General features: G+C 40.9%; 1 protein-coding gene across 2 annotated transcripts in view; it reads left to right on the top strand.

Moving 5' to 3' along the window:
• Nucleotides 1-20,540, top strand: part of slc7a11 (solute carrier family 7 member 11) — a 57,187-nt gene that overhangs the window by 22,229 nt on the left and 14,418 nt on the right. For both annotated transcript variants that reach the window (XR_009817354.2, XM_061979594.2), the window contains exons 3-8: nucleotides 1,219-1,334; nucleotides 5,230-5,355; nucleotides 11,508-11,607; nucleotides 12,508-12,552; nucleotides 18,106-18,229; nucleotides 19,621-19,724. Coding sequence is in view for 1 of the 2 variants with exons in the window: in XM_061979594.2 (XP_061835578.2) it covers nucleotides 1,219-1,334; nucleotides 5,230-5,355; nucleotides 11,508-11,607; nucleotides 12,508-12,552; nucleotides 18,106-18,229; nucleotides 19,621-19,724 (615 nt within the window). In the remaining variant the exon portion in view is untranslated. The remainder of the gene's footprint in view (nucleotides 1-1,218; nucleotides 1,335-5,229; nucleotides 5,356-11,507; nucleotides 11,608-12,507; nucleotides 12,553-18,105; nucleotides 18,230-19,620; nucleotides 19,725-20,540) is intronic.

Raw genomic sequence — 20,540 nt, 5'->3', positions numbered from 1 at the left:
TACTACTACTATATATTATATAGTAACTCACCTGATTTATTACACAAAATATTGCATGAGTCATGTACACACTTAGATTAATCATGTAATTTTATTTTGACTGTACAAATTCTTTTACCTTAAATATATACATGTATACATTTGTGTAAATACATCTGTGTATATCTCAATATATATACATCTCTGTCTCTCTCTCTCTCTCTCTCTCTCTCTCTCTCTCATGTACATGTATATATACCCCTCTCTCTCTCTCTCTCGTACATATATATATATATATATATATATATATATATATATATATATATATATATATATATATATATATATATATATATATACACAACAGTGCATCCACAAAGTATTCACAGCGTTTTACTTTTTTTGACATTTTGTTATGTTACAATCTTATTCCAAAATGTAATAAATCCATATGGTCCCACACTTGGATTTATTACATTTTGGAATAAGCCTGTAACATAACAAAATGTCAAAAAAAAAATAAAAAAAATAAATATATATAATAATAAATCCTTACGGTCCCACACTTGGGCAGCATGGTGGTACATGGGTTAGTGCATGTGCTTCACAATACGAAGGTCCTAAGAAGTCCTGAGTTCAAACCCAGGCTCGGGATCTTTCTGTGTGAAGTTTGCATGTTCTCCCCGTGACTGCGTGAGTTCTCTCCGGGTATTCCGGCTTCCTCCCACCACCAAAAACATGCACTTGGAGATAGATTGATTGGCAACACTAAATTGGCCCGAGTGTGTGAATGTGAGTGTGAATGTTGTCTGTCTATCTGTGTTGGCCCTGTGATGAGGTGGCGACTTGTCGAGGGGATACCCCGCCTTCCGCCCGATTGTAGCTGAGATAGGCTCCAGCGCCCCCCGCGACCCCGAAGTGAATAAGCGGTAGAAAATGGATGGATGGATGGATGTGGTGTATCCTGCTGTAAACTAGCACACTTTTATTTTGAAGGCTAGACTTGAACAGGATGTGAATGAGGGGGAGAAAGAGAACCGGATGTAGAGTTGGTGACACGTTGAAAGATAATAAACAAGACCTGCTTTGTGAAACAACTTGCCGTCTGCTTGAACCCACTGAAAGACAGTATATGTATATTGATTTGTATGTATGTATGCATGGATACATATATACATACATTTGTATATACACAGAGCTAGTGGTTTATTCTACCCTGTTGTGTGTCTATTCCTCCAGGCCTGCTGGGATGTCAGTCATCTCTCTGGCATTTGGTCAGTATATCTTGGAGCCTTTGTTCACACCCTGTGGTGTGCCACCTCTTGCTGTCAAACTGGTCACGGCCGTCGGACTCAGTAAGCATTCTTATTTACTACTCCAATGTAACAATAATGTCGTGCATACATGACCCAATTCTGATGTTGAACTTGCACTGATACTGGAATCACAGTACTGAAGTATTTTAGGTATCAGTAATGCTCTACTCAAACGTAGGTGATAAGATTTCACATGGTCACGGTAGTCATGACCCCAAGCGCAGAGACAGAAAAACTTGTGTTAAACACAAAAACAAGGAGATAGAGCAGCCGAGAAGTGCACAGGATGCAAGCAAGCTAAGCAGGTACAAAGTAAATGATACAGCCCAGACTGCGAAGCCAGGCTGGCATATAAACCCCTCTGATTCGTGATCAGAGGCAGGTGAGTCATCTGAACACTAACAAGGGGCAAAGTACGGTAAGCAAAGTCCCCGCAGAACGAACAACAAAACAGGAAGTCGAACAAAAGTAAGAGCGTGAGACAGGAAAAACACTTTACAAAGGGAAAAAAACACAAAACCCCCAAAATGCCACACAGACTGTGACAGTGGGTAAAGTGTGGACACAATGTATAACCTGATCCTATCTAGGACCAACCATAACCCTATCTTGGAAGTGTCAGGAAAGGCTACAATTTAGAGATTGACCGATGTGTTTTTTTTCAGGGCCGATACCGATTATTATCAGCGAGGCCGATAACCGATATTTGAAGCCAATATTCATTTACTGTAAAAGTTATTTTCACATGAATAATATATGTCAGTAAACAGCTGGGTAAGGCTTTCAACTTTTTATTTTATTTTATATTATTTTTAGGAATAGTTGGACGAGTAGCGACGTATTGTTTTATGTGGAGCTACTGTTGTGGTTAATTTAGCACCAAAAAACAACACTTTTCACAAACACCTTTATTACGTGTGTTTAAGAGGAGCATCGACATTTCCATTTCAAAATATGGGAAATAACCTGGGAAATTTGGTAAAAATAAGGGATTTCTTTACATTAACATAACTTGTCATCTAATCAATTTTATAGCAGTTTATGGATGTAATACATCATAAGAATTCCTTGTGAGGAACCCTGAAACACTGCGAACATTTAAATAAAATACATTCTGGGCTTCTTCACGTTGGTTATAGGTGAGACATTTTTCAATAATTTCTTTGTGGATGTTAAAGAAAGTATGGAAATGCTGCCTGTTCTTTACTTATATTGTCATGCCTTCTTTTCTTGTGTGGGGTGTGTTTTCCTGTTTAGCGCTCTTATTTTGTCCTCATTTCCTGTTTGGTGGGTGTTGTCATGCAGCCTCTTCACTCCAGCTGCTGAGCACGGATCTCATCGCTGGCTGGTGATTAAGAATTATTGTTCGCACCTGCGGCCAAAGTATCAGAGGGCTTTTATTAGCCAGCATCACAGCTTAGTTGGTGTGAGGTCTATGTTTTAAGGCCGGTGTTCATGCTTCGCTACGTTGTTTTTCGTGTTAAGCCTCCATGTGTTTTTGTTGCACTTCCTGTTGTAAGCTTTTCTTTTACCTTTTTACCTGCGCGTTGTTGCTGGCTGTCGTTCTGCATCCAGGACCACGACACCCACCGCAAACCATGTAACACATATAATAAGTCTCCTAATGTCAATAAGTTGACACAAGGTTGCATTTTTGGCAGATACATCTTTTCTGTCATTTTAATGTCTAAAGAAGGACAATAACTGGATTTCCCATCAAAAAATGGAAGTTGTGAAAGCTAAGCAGAAGATATATACCGTATTTTTTGGAGTATAAGTCGCACTGGAGAATAAGTCGCACCTGCCGAAAATGCATAATAAAGAAGGAAAAAAACATATATAAGTCGCACTGGAGTATAAGTCGCATTTTTGGGGGAAATTTATTTGATCAAACCCAACACCAAGAATAGACATTTGAAAGGCAATTTCAAATAAATAAAGAATAGTGAACAACAGGCTGAATAAGTGTACGTTATATGACGCATAAATAACCAACTGAGAACGTGCCTGGTATGTTAACGTAACATATTATGGTAAGAGTCATTCAAATAACTATAACATATAGAACATGCTATACGTTTACCAAACAATCTGTCACTCCTAATCGCTAAATCCCATGAAATCTTATACGTCTAGTCTCTTACGTGAATGAGCTAAATAATATTATTTGATATTTTACGGTAATGTGTTAATAATTTCACAAATAAGTCGCTCCTGAGTATAAGTCCCACCAAACTATGAAAAAAACTGCGACTTATAGTCCGAAAAATACCGTACTGTGTACAAGTGACCAAAGCTGCACACGGAAGAAAAATGGAGGAAGGGACGTGGCTGTTGAGGGCTGTAGTGAAAAAAAAAAGAAAAGTTTTCTCAACGCAATAGTGCTTGAGCATTGGATATAACTATCTACTTTACTAATTATTGATTTTTTTAAATGCTGAATACTGGTATAATATGTGAATGTATTGTATTTGCTGTATTTATGTTGTGGTTAAACAAACAAAAAAAGAGACATGCTGTATATCGATAAAAAGAGGCCAATATGGCAAAATGCCAAATATCAGCACCGATAACTAGCCCGGCCAATAATTGGTCGATCTCTACTAAAAATGGACCCAAATGGTGTCAATCAATCAATCAATCAATCAATCAATCAATCAATGTTTATTTATATAGCCCTAAATCACAAGTGTCTCAAAGGGCTGCACAAGCCACAACGACATCCTCGGTACAGAGCCCACATAAGGGCAAGGAAAAACTCACCCCAGTGGGACGTCGATGTGAATGACTATGAGAAACCTTGGAGAGGACCGCATATGTGGGTAACCCCCCCTCTAGGGGAGACCGAATGCAATGGATGTCGAGTGGGTCTGACATAATATTGTGAGAGCACAATCCATAGTGGATCCAACATAATAGTAAGAGTCCAGTCCATAGTGGGGTCAGCAGGAAACCATCCCGAGCGGAGACGGGTCAGGAGCGCAGAGATGTTCCCTACCGATACACAGGCGAGTGGTCCACCCCGGGTCCTGACTCTGGACAGTCAGCACTTCATCCATGGCCACCGGACCTGTGTGTCTCCCCCTCCACAAGGGATAGGGGGGAGCAAAGGAGAAAAGAAAAGAAACGGCAGATCAACTGGTCTAAAAAAGGGGGGCTATTTAAAGGCTATAGTATACAAATGAGTTTTAAGATTGGACTTAAATGCTTCTACTGAGGTAGCATCTCTAACTGTTACCGGGAGGGCATTCCATAGTACTGGAGCCCGAATAGAAAACGCTCTATAGCCCGCAGACTTTTTTTGGGCTCTGGGAATCACTAATAAGCCAGAGTTCTTTGAACGCAGATTTCTTGCCGGGACATATGGCACAATACAATCGGCAAGATAGGATGGAGCTAGACCGTGTAGTATTTTATACGTAAGTAGTAAAACCTTAAAGTCACATCTTAAGTGCACAGGAAGCCAGTGCAGGTGAGCCAGTATAGGCGTAATATGATCAAACTTTCTTGTTCTTGTCAAAAGTCTAGCAGCTGCATTTTGTACCAACTGTAATCTTTTAATGCTAGACATAGGGAGACCCGAAAATAATACGTTACAGTAATCGAGACGAGACGTAACGAACGCATGAATAATGATCTCAGCGTCGCTAGTGGACAAAATGGAACGAATTTTAGCGATGTTACGGAGATGAAAGAAGGCCGTTTTAGTCACTCTCTTAATGTGTGACTCAAAGTAGAGAGTTGGGTCGAAGATAATACCCAGATTATTTGCCGAGTCGCTTTGTGTCAAGTTGTGGCCTCCCAAAAGGTCCGCAATGCACCCAAAAGAACCTTTCCAGATGCATTTTCATGTTGTATGTTATGTCATGCCAATCAAGCAATGTTTCAAAACAGCTACTTTGACCATCTGACGCAACTCTCTCTGTCCCTGTAGCGTCAGTAATGTTCACTAATAGTATGAGTGTGACGTGGACAGCCAGGATTCAAGTTGTCCTAACCTTCTGCAAGCTGGTGGCCGTCATCTTTATCATATTTCCTGGATTATACTACCTCTTCAAAGGTAGGACAGTTTTATCTCAACATCTCTTCTTGTTTTAACTGTGTAACACCAGTCTAGGTGTGTTTTAAAACAAAAGTAAAGGAAGAATACAGTCATTTCTGTCAGGCTTTCCCCTGACAGTTTGGTTGTGTTTTAGTTTTTCCTCTGTGTGTAGTATTTCCTGTCAGCGCTCTTGTTTTGGTTCTGTTTCCTGTTTGTCTCCCTGAGTGCTGTGTCCCCTCAGCTGTGGCTGATTGGCACCTGGCCACACCTGGTGTCAATCAGCCAGCTGCTATTTATACCTGCCCTACCCTCCAGTCACTGCTGGATTATTGTCATTGTCATTGTCGCTAATACTTGTTGTCACTACTACCTGTCATAATACTTGTCGTTGTAGCTCTGTCTACTTTTGTTCACTCTGCTCATGTCATAGTTCCTTCATGTCACAGTAAGTGTTTTTGTTTCTTGTCCACAGTTAGCCTTTGTGCTATTTTTGTTCATAGCCAAGTTTGTTCTCCGCCTTGTGCGCGCATTTTGTTTTTACCCTTTTGTTTGTTTTTTTGCTATAGTGCTAAATTAAATCATGTTTTCTCGCTCAATGCCTGCCGTCATCTCTGCATCTTGGGGTTTGTCACCAACAAACTCTGACAGTTTCCTCAGGAAGGCGGTTACGGTTACGTTTCAGACCCCAGTAATCAGAGGTGTGGACTCGAGTCACATGACTTGGACTCGAGTCAGACTCGAGTCATGAATTTGATGACTTTAGACTCGACTTGACAAAATGTGAAGAGACTTGCAACTCGACTTAGACTTTAACATCAATGACTTGTGACTTCACTTGGACTTGAGCCTTTTGACTTGACATGACTTGACATGACTTGCCACTTTCCCCAAAATCCAAAGCTTAAAAAGTTATTTGGGAGCGCTCCGTATTTTTAATTGTCTTCGTCTGTCTATCAGCGTGTTATTCCTGTCAGCTGGTGTGCTGTCAGTACAACAGCCAATCAAATTAGATATACGTTGTTTTCATCACACAGCATTCATCCAATCAAATTGCAGGACAACCAATGAACTAGAGTTGTCCAACAACGTGCCAGTGATAAACAATTATGTTAAAGTTGGTTTCGTTCGGGTATAAAAACTACGACTTGGTCAACAAAAAACGAATTGCCGTATGCAAATCACGCAGTTCGAATATTACAGACGGAGACGCAACAGCTTCCAACTTCGTTCGACATTTGAAGTTGCACAAAGAAGGGTAAGTTTTGAATGTAAGATAACGTTTATTGGCTAAGTAACGTGACTTTTATTTGCTGTGTAGTTAAATCAGTGAGGCTGCAAACTCACTGCTAACGTTATAACCTTAGACATCTTATAAGTAGACGCAGCATCGAGCGCTACTGCCTACTGGCGCAAACGAGGCGCGTGGCCGCCATCTTGGAGTGGTGATCCGCTCCACTCAGTGCTATTAATTTGGCAGGAGCAATGAACTGTCAGCGCATTTAATTAATATAACCTCATTGAATACGACTGATTTTCACCCCCTTTTTTGTCATACGTGTAGCCATGATAACAGACACATGTTTTGGCGTGTTTTATTATTCATAGTTTGCTTAACAGTAATATAATATTCTTATACACTATAAATGACCAGACGTCCGAGATCAAAACTGGGAATATAATCCCAGAGAAGGGGAAAAAAACGGTAAACTATTTTTAAGTTGAAGAAACAATATGATTAGGTTATATATACATGCGTATATCCTACATAAACAATGTATGAATACATTAGATATCTATATATCTATAGACTGTATCTCTGTTGCTTCGGCAGCAGAGAGTTTATTCTGTCTTGACAATTTGTATTGATATTTTCTATTACATTCTTCCCTTAAATGATAATGTTTGCAGTGATTGTTTTATATGTATTATTTCATGTAAGTCGCTTTGGATAAAAGCGTCTGCCAAATACTTAAACATATATAAACACCTGAAAGTCTTCATATCAGCTAAAACCACCAATCTGTTTCACTGGATTCAGAATAAAACCAAATTCTGTTTTACCCAACAATGTTAGTATTTGAATATTGTTACTTGAAGACTTATTCCTGGTTACAATTATACTGTTAAGAAAGTATTGTCTTATACTTTGCCTAAAATGAGAATGCATCATAATCAGTGGCGGCTGGTGAATTTTGTTTTAGGTGGGGCTGAAAGTTTGTAAACCAAACCCCTGTAGGGGCATCATCCTCCCCCAGAAGATTTATTTGTGATTTTCACATACAAATATTGAAGATCTTTGATCCTTCTCAACTCTGTGGTAATATTATTTTCATAAGATACAACCAATAGTACGTTAATGTTAAGTCTTACTTGTGAAAAGTAATCCCCCGATTCCTATTTTCAACAGTCCGCTCATTTGAGCAGGAAAACGCTGAACACCCGCCCGGCATCTTTGTTTTCTACCTGTCAACTGTCAGTTTAGGCTGCTCGCCGGCTCCTCATCACCACTTCAAGATGGCGGCCAAATTGCTCACGTCACAGCAACCAATGCTGCGTCTACTTATAAGATGTCTATGGTTATAACGTCATTGCAAACACGGCAATCTGTTGCGTCCACTGCAGTTTGCTACCTTATTTTTTAAGCAGGGTTGCATGAGGTACCTACACATAACGTTACGTTAGACAATGTATCACACACAGTAACGTAACGTTAGACGGTGGTCAGCAGCACCGCGTATTTTAGCCACCTACAAAAAGACAAACATAGTCAAATAAAGGTCAGTTAAAATGTATACTATATTAAGAATATGTGTACATATTGCATAGGGTCCTGACATCTAAAAAGTACAACTCTGTTCATTGTTATGTTCATATATTTGTTATGTTTTTCATGTGTACGCACACATAAACACACATACAGTATGAGATGAGATCAATGAGATAAGGTAAGAACAGGATAGAAACTGCTGTGGAACTAGTTACAATGCAATATGCCATTGAAATACAATGTTAACACTTTTGTGCAAATAAATACAGTTGCACTTGTTTTTTTCAAATGTGTTTATTCTGTAAAGGAATGAGTTACATGTTTAAAATGACTGGTTAATAGTGCTATTTTGAAGTGCAATGTCAGCACTATCTTTTTCCCTGCAATTTCAAATGCACTTGTTTAAATAAATAAGTACAGCGTTTTAAAAGCATACACAATCTGTGTAAATATATTAGTCTGTGGTTAAACGACTTGAAAGGACTCGAAACTCAAAATGCAGGACTTGGGACTTGACTTGAGACTTTCCAGTCTTGACTTTGGACTTGACTCGGACTTGCTCTGTCTTGACTCGGGACTTGACTCGGACTTGAGGGCAAAGACTTGAGACTTACTTGTGACTTGCAAAGCAATGACTTGGTCCCACCTCTGCCAGTATTAAGTACATTTCCGTGATTTTATGATATCTATGAATATTATATGCATTCAAAGTCCTCAACACAGCTTTCATACACACAAAAAAACAACATTATTTTAACATGAAACTTAAATGGGTACTGAAATATCAATGGACTCAATAGTACAGAGTATAAGTAAAGAATAGCAAACGCAAATCCGTCCTGAGATGTAAACAAACCTGATGACCTCCAAGAAGCATCTGAAAAGGCCTCATCAAGCTGTGACTTTCAGTGTTTCTCGAGGTGGGTCCCAACTGAGAGTAAAAGCTTCTCAGGTGAGAGACTCAGCACATTCACAAGGTCAGAAAAGGTCGGCTGGCACCTTCTTGCCCGAGGTGGAGTAGTACAAGTAGGGATGATACTCGAAACCGATTTTCCCGGTTGTTCGATAAGAAAAGAACCGACTCCTCGGACTCGAATCCCTTTTTGAGAACCGGTACCCGTTATCGAGACCACTATAGTAAAGAAAAAGAGTTGGTTCTTTATTCGAATCCCGTCCCGACCAGAAATGCTCCGTGTGACATCACAAGAAATGACGTCACGTAGCTCAGTCATTAGGCGCAGATAGAGAAAGCAGGAAAAAAATGGACCGGAAAAAGCGCTCCAAGGTGTAATAAAGTTAAAAACAAAAGGTATAATCCAATGAATAACTTTACTGAGAGATTTGAGCAGGGTACAAACACATGACGAACACTTTACGACCAACCGGAAACATAGCAACCAGGCTAGCAACGCACCTCCTTTACGGTAGCTGTCGCAACCTCCTTAAAGCAACCGCAGCACATACATATATATATATATATACAACATATATGACATGATCTCCCTTTTTTAACTTTTGTTTTTCTTTCCTTGTAAACAAAACAAAATCACACTGTATATGTGTTGTCTGTCTAATTATAAATAATGCAGACGAGGCGTGTTGGCTGAGTTCTTGACGTTTACTTTCACAGCGTGCTCATAACCTCATTCTTAGCTGCCGGGTGGCAACATCCAATAACACTTTTCGGGGCTACCTCGCATGCCCGTCACTCCCGTTGCATGCTGGGTAGTGTAGTTGTTATATTCCCTAGCTCATAACATCACATCTTTCCCCCTATAAAGAAATAATGTTATCTCAATAAAGTGTATTTCTTTTTTTAGCTTTAACTTTTAATTTTTTAGCATTGTAACCACATTTGCAAACAACTTTTCTCTTCATAGAATTTTCTTTCAATAAAGAAATAAAGTGCAACAATTTCAAAGCATCATAACAAACAGTTATGTCAAATAACAGCAGAAGTGCACTTTTTGGAGAGCTGTATTATTTTCAGTTTTGTGCCCAAGGGACTGATTTTATTTAACACTATATTATTATTTATACACCTATACTGATCACAGAGACATGTTGTTTTTGTTTTACTGTATATATTTGTTTTTTCTGAAAAATCCCACTTAATATACTTTGGGTAACAACAGTCAATATTTTTATTTTATTTATTTATTTATTTTTTAGGGGGGTAACAGTCAATATTTATGTATTTATTAGATACAACTTTTTTCTTATATAATAAAAGTTTTTTTCTCCATATACAACAACCTATCTGGAATCGATAAGATAATCGATAAGGAATCGGTTCGATAAGAGGATTCGATAATAGGCTCGAACTCGATAAAGTGTCTCAAATCTTTAAACAAGTGAGGGGCCTGAGATGGATAAGCAAATCTGTGCAGTGTCTGCAGTAATGTGATCGCTGTATTGGACGGGCATGGTGAAGCGAGAGCTGAGCTCCAACGTTAAGTTTTCGATTTTACCAGTCGATCTACGTTTTTAGTCCCATTTTTGATCCTGAACTATGGCTAGTAACTCAAAGGGCAATATTGCGGATACAAGTGGCCGACGTGAGTTTACTCCATTGGATGTCTGGACTGGACCCAGTGAGGCGTTACAGACATGCACAGCTGGTAGAAACCACAGGGGTAGACCTTGGACATGCTGGAGAGATAACGTCTCACAGCTGGCCTGGTAACGTCCCGGCATCTCTCTGGTGAGACTGCAAGAGGTGGCCAAATACCAGGAAGTCCAGGCCTCCCAACTGGGACTGCTGCACCATCACGACCCGGACTGTTGATATTCTATGTCTTTCTGCTAAAAGAAACCATATTATTCCATACAAATTATGGACTGTCCATGTCTTTGTTCAGGGGTTTCAAACATTACAAAATCAGAATTATTTAGGGCGGCGTGGCTCGGCTGGTGCCAGCAAATTGAGGGTTCAATGAATCGATTCTTGCTTCTGCAATCCTCATCACTGCCATTGTGTCCTTGGGCAAGACACTTTACCCACCGGCTCCCAGTACCACCCACACTGGTTCAAATGTAGCTTAAAGATGTAGATAATGGGTTCCACGACGTAAAAGCGCTTTAAGTCTCTAGAGAAAAAGCGCTATATAAATATAAATCACTTCACACTATTTTTTTCCCCGATTGTACCGACAAAATTTTCTTAGTCATGACTTTGCAACAAAAATGTTTCCATATTGATCTACCAATAGTATTTGTACTGCCATAGGTATTTGTTTTTTTATAACCACACAACACAACAATTACACTATAATCACCATCAGCATAAGATGTCTCCTCTGAACTGTCCAACTAAACCCTGTGTGTGTGTGTGTGTGTGTGTGTGTGTGTGTGTGTGTGTGTGTGTGTGTGTGTGTGTGTGTGTGTGTGTGTGTGTGCGCAGGGGAGACCCGCAACTTTGAAAATGCCTTTGAACTAAACAAAGTGGAGATTTCGTCTTTGCCTCTGGCCTTCTATTCTGGGATGTATGCATATGCTGGGTGGTAGGTATGACATAAACAATATGTGTGTTCATGTATTTGAGCACAATACTACACACACACACACACACACACACACACACACACACACACACACACACACACACACACACACACGCACACATGTATATGGTTTTACATTTATGTTATGCATTTTTTTTTATCTGAACTCTACATATCTGGGGCCTCATTTATGAAGGGTGGGACCCTTGTTTCAATGCTCAGTCTATTGACCAGAAGAATTAGCTGCCAAAGAGATGATTAGCAGCTAACAGTATGTCTATACACCGTGTGGAGCCACTCCCTGCGGCCAAGCCTTCATTGCAGAAAATAAACTACTTTTTTTTTTACAAGTATTATTATCACTGGAGGACAGAGCTAAAAACAGCTAGCGCTTCATCTGTGGTCACCTGATAACCTCTCCACACAGGAGAGGGGTGCAGAGCAGAAAAGAAAAGAGACGGCAGATCAACTTTTTTTATACTATTAGACTCAAACTTGAGAAAAAAACTAAAAAAAGAGCAAGAAGGGGCTGGAAATATGTTTACAGTAAAATTTCACATTAAGTACACTGTCATACAATAATTTACATTTTACACATGCTTCTTCACACAAATTGGGGCCCTACGCACCGCACGTAACCCTTAAAACCTACTTTAGAAAATCTCTACCTCAATTGATATGTATTTTCATTTATGATGTGCTTTATGAAAGTGAGCGTTGCTATAAGGCAGCAGATTGCATACAGGTGCTATTTTCGTCTTTTGTGCATACGCACATACATGAAACCCCAGGATATGTATTTGAAATGCAAATACACCCATTATGGATTTGTCCCATGAGGGTATGAGACATGCAGTTACATACGAATTTCGTGTCATGTTATGCTAATCTGTTTTGCAGGTTTTACCTTAATTTTGTCACAGAAGAAATTGATCATCCTGAGAGGTGAGTTTTAATAAATTTAATTCATTGAGCCCCGACTGCCAAGGCTTAAATATTTGTTACCTTTAATAGCAATATGACTAAAAGTCTGCTATGGAATCTTAAAAGAAAATTGCTTTGTTGGAATTGTGTCCACAATCTTTATGTGAGCCAAAAACATGTATTTTTCTTTTCTTTGTATTCTGAAGAGTAAAATAAACAGTTAGCACAAGGCGGCTAACAACGCAGATAATGAGGATTCATCTATTGCGCCGATAAAGCCCTCTAAAAAAACATCCAACAACATTTTATGTAAAGTACATGCAGCAAGTATGTAAGTAATGTAGTAACAGGCACATTCATGATCATGTGTAATATTTACAGCATTTTGGTCTTTTTAAGCATTATTTTAAGCAGTCATGTGCTATGGTATGCATAAAGTGAAACTGAAACATAACATTGCCAATGCGATGTGCAGTGCATTATTTAAATCACCGCAAGTCTTCAACTATAGAGTCTTCTAATGTTTGGAATATGCGTTTTTGAGTGATATACGGGTTATTGCAATAATCTACGTCACATCAGCTCCAAGCAGGCGAGGCAAGAAGCAGAGTAGGTAGGGTTTGTTTACAGCAGTCAGCCTTAGACGTGAGTGTCAGAAGCAGATTTCTACAACAAAGTTCTGTTCTGTAGAAAAGTGATATTATATGGATTAGTATTATGTGCTCCTCTCTGAGCTGCCACCTTACCGTGGTAGAGGAGTTTGCGTGTCCCAATGATCCTAGGAGCTATGTTGTCCGGGGGCTTCCATGCTCTCTGGTAGAGTCTCCCAAGACAAACAGGTCCTAGGTGAGGGATTAGACAAAGAGCAGTTCGAAGACTTTTATGGGAATGCAAGAACAAAGACTCAGATTTCACTCGCCCGGACGCGGGTCACCGGGGCCCCCTCTGGAGCCAGGCCCGGAGTTGGGGCACGATGGCGAGCGCCTGGGGGCCGGGCCTGTCCCCATGGGGCCCGACCAGGCACAGCCCGAAGAGGCAACGTGGGTCACCCCTCCAATGGGCTCACCACTCATGGGAGGGGCCATAGAGGTCGGGTGCATTGTGAGCTTGGCGGCAGCCGAAGGCAGGGCACTTGGCGGTCCGATCCTCGGCTACATAAGCTAGCTCTTGGGACGTGGAATGTCACCTCGTTGGGGGGGAAGGAGCCTGAGCAGTTCCGGCTGGATATAGTCTGACTCACTTCGACTCACAGCAAGGGCTCTGGAACCAGTTCTCTCGAGAGAGGCTGGACTCTCTTTCACACTGGCGTTGCACGCTGTGAGAGGCAACGAGCTGGGGTAGTAATTCTTGTTGCCCCCCGGCTCAAAGCCTGCATGTTGGAGTTCAACCCAGTGGACGAGAGGGTAGCTTCCCTCCGCCTTCGGTTTGGGGGACGGCCCCTGACTGTTGTTTGTGCTTACGCACCAAACAGCAGTTCAGAGTACCACCCTTTTTGGATACACTCGAGGGAGTACTGGAAAGTGCTCCCCCGGGTGATTCCCTTGTCCAACTGGGGGACTTCAACGCTCATGTTGGTAATGACAGTGAAACCTGGAGAGGCGTGATTGGGAAGAATGGCCGCCCGGATCTGAACCCGAGTGGTGTTTTGTTATTGGACTTTTGTGCTCGCCACAGATTGTCCATAACAAACACCATGTTCAAACATAAGGGTGTCCATATGTGCACTTGGCACCAGGACACCCTAGGCCACAGTTCCATGATCGACTTTGTAGTTGTGTCATCAGATTTGCGGGCCCATGTTTTGGACACTCGGGTGAAGAGAGGGGCGGAGCTTTCTACCGATCACCACCTGGTGGTGAGTTGGCTGCGATGGTGGGGGAGGATGCCGGACAGACCTGGCAGGCCCAAACACATTGTGAGGGTCTGCTGGGAACGTCTGGCAGAGTCTCCTGTCAGAGAGAGTTTCAATTCCCACCTCCGGAAGAACTTTGAACATGTCAGGAGGGAGGTGTTGGACATTGAGTCAAAGTGGACCATGTTCCGCACCTCTATTGTCGAGGCGGCTGATTGGAGCTGTGGCCGCAAGGTAGTTGGTGCTTGCTGCCGTGGCGGTAATCCTAGAACCCGTTGGTGGACACCAGCGGTAAAGGAATGCCGTCAAGCTGAAGGAGTCCTATCGGGTTCTTTTGGTTTATAGGACTCCGGAGGCAGCGGACAGGTACCGACAGGCCAAGCGGTGTGCGGCTTCAGAGGTTGCGGAGGCAAAAACTCGGACATGGGAGGAGTTCGGGGATGCCATGGAAAACGACTTCCGGACGGCTTTGAAGCGATTCTGGACCACCATCCGCCGCCTCAGGAAGGGGAAGCAGTGCACTGTCAACACCGTGTATGGCGAGGATGGTGTTCTGCTGACCTCGACTGCGGATGTTGTGGATCGGTGGAGGTAATACTTCGAAGACCTCCTCAATCCCACCAACACGTCTTCCTAGGAGGAACAGTGTGGTTTTCGTCCTGGTCGTGGAACTGTGGATCAGCTCGGGAAGTCCTGTGGGGAGTGCTCAGAGAGTATGGAGTATCGGACTGTCTGATTGTGGCGGTCCGCTCCCTGTACGATCAGTGTCAGAGCTTGGTCCGCAATGCCGCCAGTAAGCGGACACGTTTCCAGTGAGGGTTGGACCCCGCCAAGGCTGCCCTTTGTCACCGATTCTGTTCATAACTTTTATGGACAGAATTTCTAGGCGCAGTCAAGGCGTTGAGGGGATCCGGTTTGGTGGATGCAGTATTAGGTCTCTGCTTTTTGCAGATGATGTGGTCCTGATGGCTTCATCTGGCCAGGATCTTCAGCTCTCACTGGATCGGTTCGCAGCCGAGTGTGAAGCGACTGGGATGAGAATCAGCACCTCCAAGTCCGAGTCCATGGATCTTGTCCGGGAAAGGGTGGAGTGCCATCTCCGGGTTGGGGAGGAGATCTTGCCCCAAGTGGAGGAGTTTAAGTACCTCAGAGTCTTGTTCACGAGTGAGGGAATAGTGGATCGTGAGATCGACAGGCGGATCGGTGAGGCGTCTTCAGTAATGCGGCCGCTGTATCGATCCGTTGTGGTGAAGAAGGAGCTGAGCCGGAAGGCAAAGCTCTCAATTTACCGGTCGATCTACGTTCCCATCCTCACCTATGGTCATGAGCTTTGGGTTATGACCGAAAGGACAAGATCACGGGTAAAAGCGGCCGAAATGAGTTTCCTCCGCCGGGTGGCGGGGCTCACCCTTAGAGATAGGGTTAGAAGCTCTGCCATCCGGGAGGAGCTCAAAGTAAAGCCGCTGCTCCTCCACATTGAGAGGAGCCAGATGAGGTGGTTCGGACATCTGGTCAGGATGCCACCCGAACGCCTCTCTAGGGAGGTGTTTAGGGCACGTCCGACCGGTAGGAGGCCACGGGGAAGACCCAGGACACATTGGGAAGACTATGTCTCCCGGCTGGCCTGGGAACGCCTCGGGATCCCCCGGGAAGAGCTGGACGAAGTGGCTGGGGAGCGGAGAGTCTAGGCTTCCCTACTTAGGCTGCTGCCCCCGCGACCCGACCTCGGATAAGCGGAAGAAGATGGATGGATAGTATTATGTGGATTTCGGGGTGTTTTTTTGTCCTTTGCGTTCCTGTTTCCCTGTGTTTGTTGCATATTTGTTGCAATATGCTTAATTGTAAAAGATCGTTCTTGAGATGGTCGTCTGGCAAGTAAAGAGAACAGATGTTCATTTATTCTTATTATTCAGTGTTTTATTTTTCATAGTTAATATTACAAATCCCACTTTATTTATTTTCATGTACAATCTTTTATTTAGCGAAAAGGCCTTAAAATTCCATTCAGTTTTTTGAGGTGGTCTGCGATAATATTTTTAGCATTCTATCAGTCATATTGTGATTGTTTGTATTGTGTTTAGATTTTATCTTTTGCGATGGCATTTTATTTTTTTCACTAATGCTGAACAACCTACACATGTTTAAATGATTCCTTTAAAAGGAAACCAAGCACACACACAGCAGAATGCGTGTAATTTTTTACAGCTAAAATGTTGTGTCAAAAAACATTAAACGTAGACAAACTCACGGTGTCATGTGACTATATTCCCCAAAGCGGAGTCAGGTAGGGTTGTACGGTATACCGGTATTAGTATAGTACCGCGATACTAATGAATCATATTCGGTACTATACCGCCTCTGAAAAGTACCGGTCCACCACCCTCCCACCCCCGTCGTCGTGGTGACATTGCTGGTTTACGAGCAGACGAGCATGTTCGGCAGCGCACAATCACGGAGTACTTACAAGCAGACACAGTGTGTAGACAGAAAAGGGAGAACAGACGCATTTTGGCTTAAAAACTAACGATAAAGGTGAAGTTATAACACTGAAACGCCCTCAGGAAGAGGTGCTTTAAGACATGGCTAGCTAGCTAGCGACTAACGTCCAGCCACAATCGGCAGTATTCTAGCTACTTCTAAATCACGAATCCTCGCCTCCATGACGACAAATAAAGTACGTTTCTTACAAGTATCATCCTTGCAGGACGAGGAATAGCTAAACATGCTTCACTACACCCCATAGTTCACCGGCGTCAAAATGTAAACAAACGCCATTGGTGGATCTATACCTAACATCCACTGTAATGATACCAAGTACAATAGCGTATCTAGTCGATACTACTATGATTGCATAGATATTTTTTGGCATCACAACATCTTCTTTCATTTTTTTTTAAATGTATATAATGTTTATAAACTCAGGAAATATGTCTCTGGACACATGAGCACTTTGAATATGACCAATGTATGATCCTGTTACAAGTTGGTATCAGATCGATACCCAAATTTGTGGTGTCATCCAAAACTAATGTAAAGTATCAAACAACAGAAGAATAAGTGATTATTACATTTGAACAGAAGTGTAGATAGAACATGTTAAAAGAGAAAGGACGCAGATATTAACAGTACATGAACAAGTAGATGAATAATCAATTTTCTACCACTTGTCCTTAATAATTTTAACAAAATAATAGAATGGAAAATGACACAATATGTTACTGCATATGTCAAAATTAGGAGCTTTTGATTGTTTACTTCCTAATAAAAAAACAAGATGTCTTGTATGTTCACTATTTTATTTAAAGAAAAACTTGCAATAAGAAACAAAATATTTTTTGTTAAGATTGTTAAAATAAAGCCAATAATGTTATTTTTTTGTGGTCCCCTTTATTTAGAAAAGTATCGAAAAGTATCGGAATAATTTTGGTACCAGTAGCAGTAGCAAAATATTGGTATCGGGACAACACTAGTGCCAGGTAAACACAAGTTAAGGCACAAGCTAGACCGCTATGATTATATTTCCAGGCTTCCAGTCATGTCGTCTACATGTGTTATTCTGATCTTGAAAAAACTTTCATTGAGGTGTTTAAATGCATTTTAATAAGCTGGGTTCAACAAAATTCATGTAATAGTTGTTGTTTTTGTAGTGCGTGTAACATAGTAACAGAGATAACCCTTTTTGTAGATGAATATGCAAAACTAATTTTGCCAATATTTTCCAGGACGGTGCCTATGGCTATCTGTATCTCCATGGGGATTGTGACGACCTGCTATGTGCTAATCAATTTGGCGTACTACACAGTGATGACAGCCGACGAAATCCTATCCTCAGAAGCAGTCGCTGTGGTAAACAAAATACTAAATAAAACTATGATTTCAGTAAACTTGATCAATTTTGATCAATATTTTTCATGCCTGCACCCCTAAACAAAATGCACTCTGCTCCTGCTAATGTCGACTTAATGCTAACTTAACAGACGAATAATAGGTTTTCGATAAAGACTCCAGTTGAGGTCCTTTTAAAAAAGTTTACTTATACTGTAAAAGGGAACGTAGAGAAATAAACTATGTTGACAAAGTAACTTCTCTGTGAAATTCCATTCACCATATGCTACTGGTTCGAATTAGCAATTTTATATGGCAATTTTAACATCTCCAAATTGGATACTCGGACACATAACTAATATACAAGTAACAATCAAACTGTGTAATAAGTACAATACTCACTACCATCCATGGTTCCACTAAAGGAGCATGTGCTGTCCAAATACATAGCGTGATTAATCTGTGATTATACATGATTAATCTGATCATTTTAGGTGATTAATCATTAACTTATACAGCACTAATAAAAACATACTAAAAAAGGAACGACAGAGAGCGATCCTGAAACTGATGTCAGTGTTCATTGTTGTGCGGAAAAACTTTCCCCAGTCATCACATTGCAAAATAGTTCCAAAATCTGAAGACATCAGAAAGCAAAAAGCATGTATATCCTCAACTCCAAATGAAAATTCAAAGCGTTGGATCCGTTTCTACAATGATAAAAAAAAAAAAAAAAACTCACAACATGTCAAACAATTCTTCTCTTGACACACAAAAGTTGTTTCTAATTTTAAAATTCATCATTCTGTCTGTCTGGTGGAATACATTATAGTTGTCTCCGCCTGCAGGTGTGCAGGTATGCTACTCTGTTAAACATTAAAACGTTGCACTGCAAAAAAGAGCTGTTAAAATATAGGATAAAAAGACTAGGTTTAGGAAAAAATACTAAAAAGTAGTTAAAGTAAGTGGCTGCATAGTCAGATAATTTTACTTGATAAGACATCCTGAATTTAAGATTTGGAAATTTAGGAATTAGCAGGACTGTTAAACTAAAAATAAGTACAATATTCTGAAAACAAGCTTTATTCAACTTGCAATTCTTAAATTGAGCATCCTTGAGATGTTGCAGAATCTTTAAACAAGATTTCTTATGTGGGGAAAACCAATCTATCACATTTGAATAGTTATTGTCAATTTTACATTTTTCAAGCTAGAACATATAGTTTTTCATGGTAAAATTAAGACCAGTCAATGACTTAAAATAAGTAAATAGTTCTTAGCGCTATAGAAATTTGTAGAAATGTTCAAAATGTTGTATATAACTTGCAGTGTGCAAAGAAGAAGAAAAGTCGTATCGCATCGTTCCCACAAAGTGCTTCTCTCTCTGTTTAACATAATTTCTTCATTCACAGACATTTGCAAATAAAGTGATGGGAGATTTGTCATTAGCAGTACCTGTATTTGTGGCCTTGTCGTGCTATGGTTCCATGAACGGCAGCCTCTTGGCCCTGTCAAGGTACAGTTTCATCCACAATGTTCTCTTGCTTTGTATTGGAACGTTATTAAACCCATGTCTAATGCAATGTTTTATGGGAAGCCGCTTTATTTCAGAGTGATAAACATTCAATGTTGAATTAGAATTTAATTCAATGGTAGAGAACAATTCTGATTCACAGTAAAAGTTGTGGTATACATGTAGGCGCAAACTGGCAGCCACGCTTCCGTCAGTCTACCCTTAAGTCACCAGGTGTGAATGTGGAGTGAATGAATGATGGGTTCTTACTTTTCTGTGAAGCACTTTGAGTGTCTAGAAAAGTGCTATATAAATCCAATCCATTATTATTATTATTAATAAAATGCATGCAAGCAAATGGTTTTCTACGTATGGGCATCGATGTTTCTCTGCATTTTCTCCAGAGCGTACGTGTTTTTTTTCAGGCTTCTGACCAAATTTCCAAAATATGCATGTCAACACTGTATATTCTAATATTTTTCCAATAAATTTTTGTCGGTAAATTGTCCATAACCAGTGCCACTTCGCGCAATTCAACCAATCCCAGCTAGTTTAACGCGGCCTCGCAACTTTTCTCCAATGCCCCCAACTTCCCCGCACATTTTCGCCAATGTACATCATTTTCCCCAATGGAACTTGTCCCTGAGTGGTGCTCAAAAGCGCACGTTAACTGTCTAATCAAAACTTACGTTTGCTTCTCGTGTAGACAAAGCAGGAACCACAACGTGTTAAAATATATCAACTCTTTATTGATCAAAGTTTAGTTTAGACCTACTTTCTGTTCCAGTCTACTTTGCTAAGCTTTCAGGGTAATTCAGT

The sequence above is a fragment of the Nerophis lumbriciformis genome, linkage group LG19, assembly GCF_033978685.3.
Source record: "Nerophis lumbriciformis linkage group LG19, RoL_Nlum_v2.1, whole genome shotgun sequence".
NCBI lineage: Eukaryota > Metazoa > Chordata > Actinopteri > Syngnathiformes > Syngnathidae > Nerophis > Nerophis lumbriciformis.
Note: the sequence above shows the minus strand (reverse complement) of the source record. Positions and strands in the feature narration are given on the sequence as shown.